General features: G+C 47.5%; 4 protein-coding genes across 4 annotated transcripts; all 4 read left to right on the top strand.

Moving 5' to 3' along the window:
- Positions 1-129: 129 nt before the first annotated feature.
- On the top strand, positions 130-1385 carry LOC136962821 (endonuclease domain-containing 1 protein-like). The gene is made up of 2 exons (XM_067256716.1): positions 130-465; positions 783-1385. Exons 1-2 carry the CDS (start codon positions 130-132, stop codon positions 1374-1376), a joined length of 930 nt encoding a protein of 309 aa, XP_067112817.1. The 3' UTR covers positions 1377-1385.
- A 1256-nt stretch (positions 1386-2641) lies between these two features.
- Positions 2642-4140, top strand: LOC136962822 (endonuclease domain-containing 1 protein-like). The gene is made up of 2 exons (XM_067256717.1): positions 2642-2947; positions 3059-4140. Exons 1-2 carry the CDS (start codon positions 2642-2644, stop codon positions 3665-3667), a joined length of 915 nt encoding a protein of 304 aa, XP_067112818.1. The 3' UTR covers positions 3668-4140.
- An 806-nt stretch (positions 4141-4946) lies between these two features.
- LOC136962823 (endonuclease domain-containing 1 protein-like) lies at positions 4947-6050 on the top strand. The gene is made up of 2 exons (XM_067256718.1): positions 4947-5258; positions 5460-6050. The coding sequence occupies exons 1-2, from the start codon at positions 4947-4949 to the stop codon at positions 6048-6050; spliced, it is 903 nt and encodes a 300-aa protein (XP_067112819.1).
- A 1705-nt stretch (positions 6051-7755) lies between these two features.
- On the top strand, positions 7756-9931 carry LOC136963495 (erythropoietin-like). The gene is made up of 4 exons (XM_067257648.1): positions 7756-7866; positions 8491-8577; positions 8920-9084; positions 9722-9931. The coding sequence occupies exons 1-4, from the start codon at positions 7756-7758 to the stop codon at positions 9929-9931; spliced, it is 573 nt and encodes a 190-aa protein (XP_067113749.1).
- Positions 9932-11820: the final 1889 nt, after the last annotated feature.

Raw genomic sequence — 11820 nt, forward strand, 5'->3', positions numbered from 1 at the left:
AGCTAGAATTCTTGTCTCCTCTCTTTGCATATCAAACAGAGTTGAAGGCGGAGAGAGTGAGACAGGCATAGGGCGAGAATACAAGGTGTCCGAGGATGAGAATGAGGTTGAGGAATCAAACATTAGCCCATGTTAAAGTCCTTCGTGCCGTTTGCCTCCATGGTTTCCACGGTGAGAGTTCGGTCAGTTTTGACTTGGTCCATGCTGCTGGTTGCCTTGGTGACGGTGCAAGCTGAGGTACAGGCTCACTTTTCGCCCGAGTGCAAAGAGTTTATGTACATGGGCACCCCACCACTGGGACTTCAAGACCAATCGCTGAAAAAGATCTGCCAACGCTACAATGGCAAGCCACGTTTCGCGACACTGTATGACACATTTGACCACATCCCCGTGTACTCTGCGTACACTTTCAAGCGCTCTGACGGCTTCAAAAAGATGGACGTGTCATGGATGTACGAGCCACAGGTAGGCTCTCATAATAAAAAAAACATAGCTTACTGCCTTTATGGACAGTGTCGTGTATCTTTTGCGCAACCATTTTTATTTTTTTGAAAGGTTGAAAAAAATAAGTTTCGAAAGGAGTTCTTGATGAGGCCTCTACTGTAGCCTACTCTTCTATATGCTTTTCTGTTCTTCTTCCCCCTCTCCTCCTATCCAACTGTCCTCCTCTCTCCTCTCCCCTCCTCTCCTTTCACTTCATGTGTGAAAAAATAAAGTTTGGAAAGGTTGAAACAATATTCCCTGCTCTAACAGCTCTCCTCGCTCTCCGTTTCCCCACTCAGCTCTCCACAGTCTCAACAGGAAGAGACATGCAACCTTTCCCTCAGGGAGACCTTCACAGCAAGTTTGAGGATGCCCAGGCTGTGTTGGAAGACTATTCCAACGTTGTGAACTACGAGCGAGGCCAACTGAACCCTGACGAGCACCAGGCTGACCCTGACGACAAGGCCGCCACCTACACCCTGACCAACGTGGTTCCCCAGGTCCAGGAGTTCAACAACGGGCCCTGGAAGACCCAGGAGAACACTGTCCGCCAACGCCTCAACAATTACTGCCGCGGCACAGCGTACGTGGTCACCGGGGTAACCACTTCCGGTCACACGATCCGCCGGCACAACCAGAACCGTGTCGGCATACCGACCTACCTGTGGTCTGCCTACTGCTGCATCGATTATGACCACAACGCTCCGTTCGAGGAGCGTTCCAAGTTCCCTGCGTTCGCGTACCACGGGATGAACGTGAAGGCCAGCACGGTGCAGGAGATGTCAGTTCCAGACCTCGAAGGCTTCCTGAAGAAGGTCACTTATGTCGATAAGCGCTTCCAGATTTTTTATGATAACTGTCTGCCCCCTGATAATAGCTTGCATTTGCTTTGAAACCATTTTTTTGCGGGCATTCTGCTCAAATGTTACATCTGACATCTTTCTTATCTTTGATTCTGTAAGAGGTCCATGTGTTATGAGGTATTCATCTCTTCATTCACTTAGCAATGCTGTTCTTGACCAGAATGATTACGGCTCTAAATATCTGGACATCATGTCCCAGTTTATTTCCTGTTCAATAAAGACTTCCACACGTTTCCCTTTAGTCTTGTTTTCTTTTGAGTTGCCTGTCAATTGCATGATTTATTCTCTGAATAAAGTTTTGAAGAAAATATTATGATGTGAGGATTACATTTAATGAGTGACAAAGATTGAATAAAGTCAGAATTTAGTCAAGTGGTCTGACAGAAATTGCAATTTAAATTCCTGGGTATTCTGTTTGTAATTCACAGTTCTTATCTGCTGCCACGGCTTGTCTTCACTCGAACCTAATCGGAACCGTAAGCCTTTTGTTCTTCCCAGCTAGATTAGACAGCCAGTTTTACATTTTAGAGCACAGTCTGTCAGCCATGCCTGGACACCTTGTCTCTGGACGTGGATGAGAAGGGGAGAGAGAAAAACAGAATAAAACACATTCTTTTATGGCGGGTGGATGGTACTCAACGAGTTTTACGCGCTGATGAGCATGCTCGGTTGTTACATCATTTGCAGGCAGCGTTCCGTGAGCAAGACCACTAGGAGAGTCGGTTCCATGAAAGCCCTTAGACATACCAACAGCTGTAATGCTGTCTGTAATGCCTGAAATGCAGAGGGACGACAATGACACTGAAGTGGAATCCAAAGGCCTGGGGTCCAGAGCTCCTCAATGGATCTCAAAGGGCAAAGGAGATAATAATGTAATGATGTATTCATGTAGCAGATGCTGTTATCCAGAGCAACTTACAGTCCAGGGGGATTTGACCCTGTGGCCTGCAGTCAAATGCTCTACCCACTCACCCACCTGATGATGGTGATGCATGTGCTCGGAAGTGCTAGAAAAGCAGGCGATCAGAAAGCTGATATGTTCATAACCCAGAGGGATCATCGCCTTTTAAAAAGGTACTGAACACAAAAGGCCTCAAATATTTTCTACGCTCACGTCTCATTCAGTTCAGACTAGGACTGGCCATCAGCTATCTTTCTGTCACGTGATCGAACTCCATCGTGCTTGCTTTGCATGAAGATTTATGTCATTTAAATTCTAACTGCAAACCTTTAACTTCCACTATCCCACAGACGTGCCAGCAAGAACCACAGGAGACTACTAGCTGTCCGCAGCCATGCATCTTTTTCTCGGAGGTCTGGTATTCACGCTCGCCCTCAGCTATCACATTCCCGGCGTCCCAGCCACCGTGGTCCTGGATTTTAACCACGTCGAGAGATGCAAAGACTCCCTCTACATGGGAACACCACCGCGAGGCATTATCGAAGTCAATTTGAAGAAGATATGTCAACGGTACGCCGATAGGCCGCGCTTTGTGACTCTGTACGACCCTCACAAACACATCCCTGTGTACTCGGCGTACTCCTTCAAGAAAACGGAGGCAGACCGGCGCGTGGACTACCCCTGGATGTACGAGCCACAGGTTAGGGACAATAATCTGAATGTTATGTATTTAGGTAACAGGGCCATATGTATTATCATGTTTTCCTGTAAGTAGCCAATTCTCACTTTCTTCCATCTCCTCCTTCTTCAGCTGGCGGAGGTCGATGGGAATGGGAACATGCTTCCATTTCCCACAGGCTACCTACACATGAAGTTCGAGGACAGCCAGGCGGTCCTGGACGACTACTCGGACGTGGTCCTGTACGAGCGAGGCCACTTGAACCCCGACCAGCACCAGTCCGACCCGCACGACCGCGCTGCCACCTACACCCTTACCAACGTGGTCCCGGAGATCCGGGAGTTCAACATCGGGCCGTGGCGCGAGCACGAGGAGCGCATCCGCATCCGTCTCAACAACTACTGCCGCGGCACAGCCTTCATCGTTACCGGGGTAACCACCACGGGGAATATGATTCGCCGGAACAACCAGGACCGCGTTGCCATCCCCGAGGACGTGTGGTCGGCGTACTGCTGCGCCGACTACGATCGCAACGCCCCTCACGACGTCCGTATCCGCTTCCCCACCCAGGCCGCCCTGGCCAAGAACGCCAAGGAGGGGAACACGGTCCACGAGATGACCGTCCAGGAACTGGAGAACCACCTGAAGAGCCGCATGGAGGTGGACCAGAGCCTGCAGCTTTTCTACGACAACTGCATCTCCCCCTCCCCTCTCCCCCTGTACCTCCATCACACCATCTAATAGCTCTTCCTCTCAGCTCATTCTCTATTACTCATGCAACCTTAAACTTAATTATATTGTTTCAAAAGAATTATCGCTAATAAGTACGCCGTCGTCTACCCTTGGTTGGTGTGTAATGGTTAAATTATGTGTGTTTATGCGAAGAGTTTAGAGGCTGAAAGGAAGGCCTGCCACAGGTCATGCTTGGGGAAAGCTCTCATTATCTAATCTAGCCAAGCAAATTACTTTTACTGTCTGAATTTGCACACCCTTTGCTCCTGTGAAGTGTAGGCCTAACTCTTCTTATCAATCTGCAAGTGATCCTTAAACTATCCACAAACTGTGGTACGGGTGTCCAACATTTTATCTCACTAAAACCAATGATCTGTTCATAGTTGGCATAGCAATGGAAATAAATATAACATTGTAGTTGTTAAGTTGTGAACTGTACTTGTTTTTACTTTGAATAAAAGCCGATTTGATCACTACCCCAATATGCTTCTTTACCCGAATACAGTTTATTACAAACATTCCAACACACAGCTGTTCTAAACATATTACAATTATAAAATGTTACCTACATTACTTGCCAGTTTCACGTAAGAACAGTCTGCAGGAGTGCCAGACAGCTACTGTTTAAACATGCAATCAGTTTCCTTTAGTTTATAAAATACATCACCCTCTTTTCAGCATTGATGCATTTCACCAAGTAATTTGCCTCTCATACGAGTGTGTAATGATGTTTTATGAATCAAGTTACGTTGTGTGTGTGGGTTTATGTTCGATTTGAATGAGTCATAAACATACAAATGGATTTCCATGCTCATTTTCACGTTGTGTCATAAAGAGGTAGACATCTCTCAAGGCAAAATTGTCTTTCCTTTTAAGGCTGCCTCACCTCTTCTCTGTGTGTTTAGCCATGTAATGTGCCGTCTCTGGGGTTGTCAGGGATACAGGCCTGCCCTGTCCAATCCTATGTCAGCGCTTTGCATAGCTGAGAGGAGACATTAAGCTTGGATGAAAGCTATTGTCTAATCCTCACCACTTCCCATAAGCAGGAGAGAGGCAACACTAAGACAACAGGGAGAAAAACAGGTGAATAGGAAGAGGGTGAAAGATCAAGAAAAACTACATTTAATTCATATTTTAATTCATTCAGTCGGCGCTTTTATCCAAAGCGACACAGAAAAATCAAGGATCAGAACTGCATGGTTCGACAGATTCCACCACAGGGTTGTGTACCATCACCAGCTACCACCACAGGGAAGGAGGGAGCAGGTGTGAAGGAGCGTGTGTGAGTATGGGGCCCATCTGGAGACCGGCCTGGGGGGTGGCCTTGGCCGTCCTCCTAGGTGTGCCCTGGGCGTCCTCTGGGCTGGTGGAGGACTTCAGTCACGAGGAGCGCTGTAAGAACTCGCTGTACATGGGCACGGCGCCGCGGGGCTACCTCGCCCAGAACTCCCTCAGGAAGATATGCCAGCGCCTGGCGGACAAGCCTCGCTTCGCCACCCTCTACGACTCCCGGCGTCACATGCCCCTCTACTCGGCCTATACCTTCAAGAAGTCGGACGGGGAGAAGACTGTGGACCAGCCCTGGATGTATGAGCCACAGGTAAGGTGTATGGCACCCTGAATCATTTTTTTCTCTCCCTCTCCATAGTTTGGATGATTGACTTGAATTGACTGTCTCTGTCTCTCCGACTCTCTCTCTTTCACGATTTCTCTCTCTCTCCCTCCCTGTTTCTTCCCCTCTCTCTCTGTCTCTCATCCTCTCTCTCCCTCTCTTTACGTCTCTCTTTCTCCCTGAGCCTAGCTGAGCTGGAGCAGTGGTAGCAGCAACATGGAGCCCTTCCCTCAGATGGCCCAGGTGTCTTTGAGACTGACGGATAGCCAGGCAGTGCTGGCGGACTTTGCCGAAGCGGCTCAGTACGAGCGTGGGCACCTGAACCCGGACCTGCACCAGTCCGACCCCCTGGACAAGGCCTCCACCTACACCCTGACCAACGCGGTTCCTCAGTTCCGGGAGTTTAACAGCGGGCCGTGGCGCCAGCACGAGGACCACATCCGACAACGGCTCAACAACTACTGTCGTGGCACCGCCTACGTTGTTACCGGGGTCACCACCACGGGCAACATGATCCGTCGGAACAATCAGAACCGGGTGGGCATCCCAGAGTACATGTGGACGGCCTATTGCTGTCCTGACTTCGACCACAACGCTCCTTATCTGGAGCGCTACCGCCTGCCTGCGTTCGGAGCCTACGGCCTGAATGACAGGGTGAATAACGCGGTGACGGAGTTGCCAATAAAGAGCCTGGAGAAGTTCCTGAAGGATAGGATGGAGGTGGACAAGAACTTCCAGATCTTCTTCGACAACTGTGGTCCTGATGAGATGTACGCCTAATGCATGTCTTGTTCTGCACCGTAGCATGTGCATGTGTGTTTGTGTATGAGGGCCTACACTGTGGGCCTACACTGGGCATGTTCACTGTTCAACATTGTGTTACTAGTCTCCCTGACATGTTTGTATGCAATTGTGGTAATTGTGACTGGAAACCTATAACTGATCACTTCAGAAGTTATCTGAAAAGCTTGCGCATAGCACAGGACAAGATATAATAATGAAGATGAAGTTAGCCTTCTGAAGGAGCCATTTACCAAACTTGACACGTGCCCATAGCCTATAGAAGCTTGCCTGACACTAGATGGCGCTTCTTGTCAAGCTCGTGCAAACGCTTACAACACCTGTGATTGTTTTTGGCTTTTCTCTGAACGTTCCTAAAAGTTAAAAGTCCCCATTTCTGGAAAACTATGATAAGATATGTTTGCAATCAAGCTTCTACACGAAAGCAAATACAATGAATTTTTGTTTTGATACAGCCCTGGCGCTTACGGTCTAAGATTGGTCATTTATATGCAAAGAAATGTGAATAAAAAAATGTGCTTTTGATGGTGACGCACCCATAACAAAATAAATATAAATTGACAGACTTGACCTCGCACTTGACAGACCAATGAGGGCGGCGTGACCATGAGGATCACAAGAGGCGGTAAGTTTTACGCGGTGAATGTCATCATGTCATCCTCCGCACATTGAAACAAGTCATGGAAGTGTTATAGTCGGTTGTCGTGAAGCCTCGTGAGACCGCCATGTGTTCAATTACTTGCGGACACAGCGTAGCGAGGTAAGACAAATGTATTTCTGCGTGACCCGCCAAAAACACAGGACAATCATCCTGGAATAAAAATAGTTTTCCAGCTTTCCGATGTGCACTGCATATTATTGCGCTTTGGACGGATGGAGAGAAAGGAAGAGAACAGAGTCGCGTGACAAGTGATAAATAATCAGGTTGTTGGTTTTATGTTTAACAGTCAACATAGTCACTTAATGTCTTTTTATACAAATACAATTACTAATTGCATTCTTTAACGCGATGTAGGCCTACACATTTACTAAGATGTTGCGTCATTTTGCGAATGTCTCAGGTTAGATCATTGCATTATATAGTTATTATTACTCTTATTAATTCAGTTGAATAACATACAAATAATTGAATATGAAAATTGTCTACTTGCAAAAAAATCCAAACAGGTGGTAACTTTAACTACATTACAAACTCCATCTAAAATCACTCTATATCGTTCAAACTTGGCCTACAATTTCGCAGGTTTTGTGTTGTAGGTGAATAACAAACTTGCCTGTCAAAAAGGTTTACAGTAAAACGACATTGTTACAGTTTAGAGTGTAGCACGGGTGGATATGTACAGTATTCCCACATTGTATGATTTATGAATGATATGATGCGTGTATTACTTCAGTAACTATTACATTCAGGCAGTGGGGATGAGTTTAGCTCAGTGGTAAAGCATTTCACTCCAGATCTAGATGTCACAGGTTCAAATCCTCTGTGTAAATATGTCACTTTCAACAAAAAGCTTCTACTAAACAATTACATCATCTGTTCGGTTTAGTATAGTTAGCAGTAGTGTAGAGAAGCAGGAGGAACAGTTAAGTGTATGCTGATGTATAATGCTGACTGTTGCGGGTCTGTTGGTAGGACTAGTGATGTGTGTTGCCGTCTGTTACAGAGCTGTTGGTAGGACTGATCATGATTCTCCAGAGGACTGGGCCCAGCACCTCCACTCCTCTCAGACCCATCTGTGACCTGAGGGTTCTGGACCACTTCGTCTTGGAAGCCCTGGACACACAGAAGGCTCTGGTGAGAGACTGACTGGACTGATTGACTGAAAGGCTGATGGTCTGAAGGAAGGCCTAAATGAGTGACTACAGTCGACACGGCCCTCTGATTTCTGAAGCATGACTGATGATGAGATAAACATGTGTGTAGTGTATATAAAAGAGATCATGAAGGATTTCATGTCTGATCTGATCTATTTGATCTGTCTGATGTTACTGTCTGCCTGTCTGTCTTCTGCCTGTCTCTCTGATCTGTCTGCCTGCCTGTCTGTCTAATATTTCCGTCTGTCTGTCTGTCTGCCTGTTAGTCTGTCTAATATGTCTGTCTGATCTGCCTGTCTGATCTGCCTGTCTGTCTGTCTGTCTGTCTGCCTGTCTGCCTGTCTGCCTGTCTGATCTGTCAGTCTGTCTAATATTTCCATCTGCCTGTCTGTCTGATCTGCCTGTCTGTCTGATCTGTCTGTCTGTCTGTCTGTCTGCCTGATCTGTCTGTCAGTCTGTCTAATATTTCCGTCTGCCTGTCTGTCTGTCTGTCTGATCTGCCTGTCTGATCTGTCTGCCTGCCTGCCTGTCTGCCTGCCTGTCTGTCTGTCTGATCTGTCTATCTGATGTTACCCCCTCCATCCTGCTCCCGCTCCTGTCTCAGCGTGGCTGCAAGGCTGGGTGCACTGTGACGGCCTCGTTTGCTGTTCCTCCCACAAGCGTCGACTTTGTTGTCTGGGAGACAAAAGATGTGAGTGTCTGTCTATCAGTGATATATCTCTTGTACAAACAGATTTGCCTGTAGCCTAATGATGTGTATCTGTGTCCGACATCCAGTCTCATGCAGCTCCTCAAACACTGAGCAGGGAACTGAAGAATACATTAGCTTCAGTGTGCCTGCTTCATTGTGTACACTGAGAATGTGTTGACACTGAAATATCAGTAGAAGTCTGGAGTACCCCATGTTGGTGTTTGTTTTGTTTAGTAAATTGCTCCTGTCATAATCTCATACAGTGTCTGTTTGATCGTTTCAGTTCAAGTTGATGAAATATAAACTTGTTGTGTGTATGCATGGGTGTGTGTGCGCGTGAAGGTGGGGGCCCAGGTGGAGGAGGTGTGGTGGGGTCTGTCTCTGCTCAGCCAGGCCCTGGCTGCTGTAAGCACCTCTGTCAGAAACCCCGTCCTGCAGGATCTGCTGGCCAGCGACAGGAGGAACCTCCAGAGCCTGGGCCGGGTGCTGCGGAGCCTTCACTTCCAGGTGAGCGTCTGAGCCCACCTGGAGAGTTCCAACCGGTGGGCGTTGGCCTGATCCTGGCGTGCTTGGGTGTCCTGGTGTTTGTGTGCATAACCAGGCTTGGGTGTCCTGGTGTTTGGGTGCATAACCAGAAGATTATCGGCTTAGTGACATTCCCACAGGGAGCTTCAGGGCCGGGACATGGGAATCAGGACTAGAGGAGCCTGGACCAAACCTCATCCCAAGTCCCACCCCAAACTTCATCCCAGACCTCATCTCAAGTCCCACCCCAAACTTCATCCCAGACCTCATCCCAAGTCCCACCCCAAACTTCATCCCAGACCTCATCCCAAGTCCCACCCCAAACTTCATCCCAGACCTCATCCCAAGTCCCACCCCAAACTTCATCCCAGACCTCATCCCAAGTCCCACCCCAAACTTCATCCCAGACCTCATCCCAAGTCCCACCCCAAACTTCATCCCAGACCTCATCCCAAGTCCCACCCCAAACTTCATCCCAGACCTCATCCCAAGTCCCACCCCAAACTTCATCCCAGACCTCATGCTAGACCCCATCCTAGACCTCATCCTAGACCCTTTTCCTAAACCTCACCCCAAACCTCATCCCAGACCTTATCTCAGTCTTCCCATCTCTCCCCAGGGCCTCTCCTCGGCCCCGGCCTCCGCTGACCACCACACGCCAGCCCCGGCCTCCGCTGACCACCACACGCCAGCCCCGGCCTCCGCTGACCACCACACGCCGAGGCTGTCGTCCCTCCCAGAGCTGCTCGCCGTCCACATCAACTTCCTCCGAGGGAAGGTCCGCCTGCTGCTCGCGCACGCACCTGCCTGCCAGCAACGAGCCAGCTGATTGGAGGACTCACCAGGAGCGGAGGCTGTGATTGGCTCCTCCTGGAGCTAAAAGGCGTGTGTACCACCAGTCTCTGAATGCGTGTTCTAGTGTGGAACGTTTGGAGAACGCAGGTGGCAGGGCTGAAGAGGAACCTTAGTAAAAGGGAATACTGGACTTGAACCCATTCTCCACTGGCTGCTTAGATACACATGGATGACAGCAAATCAAACATCAAGCTTCAAATTCATGAACAATCTTTTATCTAATGTTATTTACACCTCCAATAAGCTTGAGATTATTTTTGTATTACTTGAATATATAGTTATATTTTTTAAATTGGTCTAGGTGCCAGCGATGCTTGTTTTAATGTTGGGCATGTAACCTTTTGATTTGAGTGTTTCTGCGTGTGTGAGTGTGTGTGTGCTTGTGTGCTTGTGTCTTTAAAAAGAAAGAGCTGGCTCAGTTCTTAGGTACACCTCCCTCCCTCTCTCTCTCTCTCCCTCCCTCTCTCTCTCTCTCTCTCTCTCTCTCTCCCTCCCTCTCTCTCTCTCTCTCTCTCTCTCTCTCCCTCTCCCCCTGTATTTAAGGTTAGAACAGTCTCTGCATACCAGACAGACAACTCAATTCTACTAAAAAAAAAAATAAAAAAAACATTACGGCTCTCTGCTGCCCCCATCTGGACAATAGGTGGCATCACTGCCCTAGTTTCGTTGGAAATTATACAAAGAGCCTAAATTCACACCAAAGACCTTTTCTTCACTCCTTGCTGCATGGTAGTTTCCATGGTAGTCCATCTCAAACAGTTACGCTTAATAATAAGGGAGAAAGAGAAATGCTTTTGGATGGTAATGATTTGGTAACAGTGGGAACAGCGACCACGGAACACTCATGGCTTATGTCACGTAAAGAATATGGACCCAATGGAGGCGATTTGTTTAAGAATGTATTTTAATGTTTTCTCCAGTTCATAAACACAACATACTGTGTGTAATAGCCTCTATATGAAATAGAAATATTAACTTCATTCTTCAACCCATTTCAATCGTTTGCCTCTTTACACCGTCTCCAGCCTTAAGTAGGTTGCTGACTTCAGACAATATGAAAACAGAGACAAACAGGTGCAAGCCTTTTTTTTTGGGGGGGGGGGGGCGCAATCCGTTGGTAAGGAGTCGATAAGTAGATTTGCATCGTCGCTGAGCCAGAATCAGACAGTAGTGTGACCTGATAAACAGGGCGAGAGTGTGCTTACAGAGTCTGTTGGCTGCCAAGGCCTCTGTTTCTTTTTGTCTGTCAGCTAATATATATATATATACATATATATTAGAAAAATACTGTCTTTTAATGTTTTTTTTTCTTTTTGGAAACCTGGGAAACCTAGAATGGACAGCTAAAGTGAACAAATATATATTCCCAGAAAATGACTTGAACATGTGTGCATGGCGGACGATTCATAAAGGATAGCAAAAGCAACCACGACCATCTGAATCAGAAACGATACTAAGGAGTACAAAAGAGTTGACAACATATTGTACCTGCTCTAAGATATGGGTAGTACTGTATGTGGATTCAGAGTGTCATTAAAAACCAACATCTTCGCCAAACCTCTCGATTTCCCTGTTTTGTGGACGCGATCGAGAGTAATTCAATCCACGTTTCGTCTCCATCTCTGTTTTCCTCACCCGATCTTCCCTCCTTCTCTGCTACTAATGCAGCTCCTATCTTTGGCTAGCTAACCAACGCTAAGGACTTGTCTTGGATTTGTGTTATTTCAGACATAAGCTGTCTCCATGATTAATGTGGTGATTCCCAAAAGGGCACGTTCTTCATTTCGTGTCTCCGAACCTTGTGTTGCCTCCTGCAACAGCCTGCCAGTCCTGAGCCGGAAACATACTCAACCATGCTAGGAT

The sequence above is a fragment of the Osmerus mordax genome, chromosome 19 (genome assembly GCF_038355195.1).
Source record: "Osmerus mordax isolate fOsmMor3 chromosome 19, fOsmMor3.pri, whole genome shotgun sequence".
NCBI lineage: Eukaryota > Metazoa > Chordata > Actinopteri > Osmeriformes > Osmeridae > Osmerus > Osmerus mordax.

Bases quoted from the DNA above. Each gene is read 5' to 3' on its own strand.
- LOC136962821 (XM_067256716.1), top strand. From the start codon at position 130: ATGTTAAAGTCCTTCGTGCCGTTTGCCTCCATGGTTTCCACGGTGAGA. The intron at 466-782 runs GTAGGCTCTCAT...TTCCCCACTCAG, and splicing joins CATGGATGTACGAGCCACAG to CTCTCCACAGTCTCAACAGG.
- LOC136962822 (XM_067256717.1), top strand. From the start codon at position 2,642: ATGCATCTTTTTCTCGGAGGTCTGGTATTCACGCTCGCCCTCAGCTAT. The intron at 2,948-3,058 runs GTTAGGGACAAT...CTCCTTCTTCAG, and splicing joins CCTGGATGTACGAGCCACAG to CTGGCGGAGGTCGATGGGAA.
- LOC136962823 (XM_067256718.1), top strand. From the start codon at position 4,947: ATGGGGCCCATCTGGAGACCGGCCTGGGGGGTGGCCTTGGCCGTCCTC. The intron at 5,259-5,459 runs GTAAGGTGTATG...CCCTGAGCCTAG, and splicing joins CCTGGATGTATGAGCCACAG to CTGAGCTGGAGCAGTGGTAG.
- LOC136963495 (XM_067257648.1), top strand. From the start codon at position 7,756: ATGATTCTCCAGAGGACTGGGCCCAGCACCTCCACTCCTCTCAGACCC. The intron at 7,867-8,490 runs GTGAGAGACTGA...CTCCTGTCTCAG, and splicing joins TGGACACACAGAAGGCTCTG to CGTGGCTGCAAGGCTGGGTG. The intron at 8,578-8,919 runs GTGAGTGTCTGT...GTGCGCGTGAAG, and splicing joins TTGTCTGGGAGACAAAAGAT to GTGGGGGCCCAGGTGGAGGA.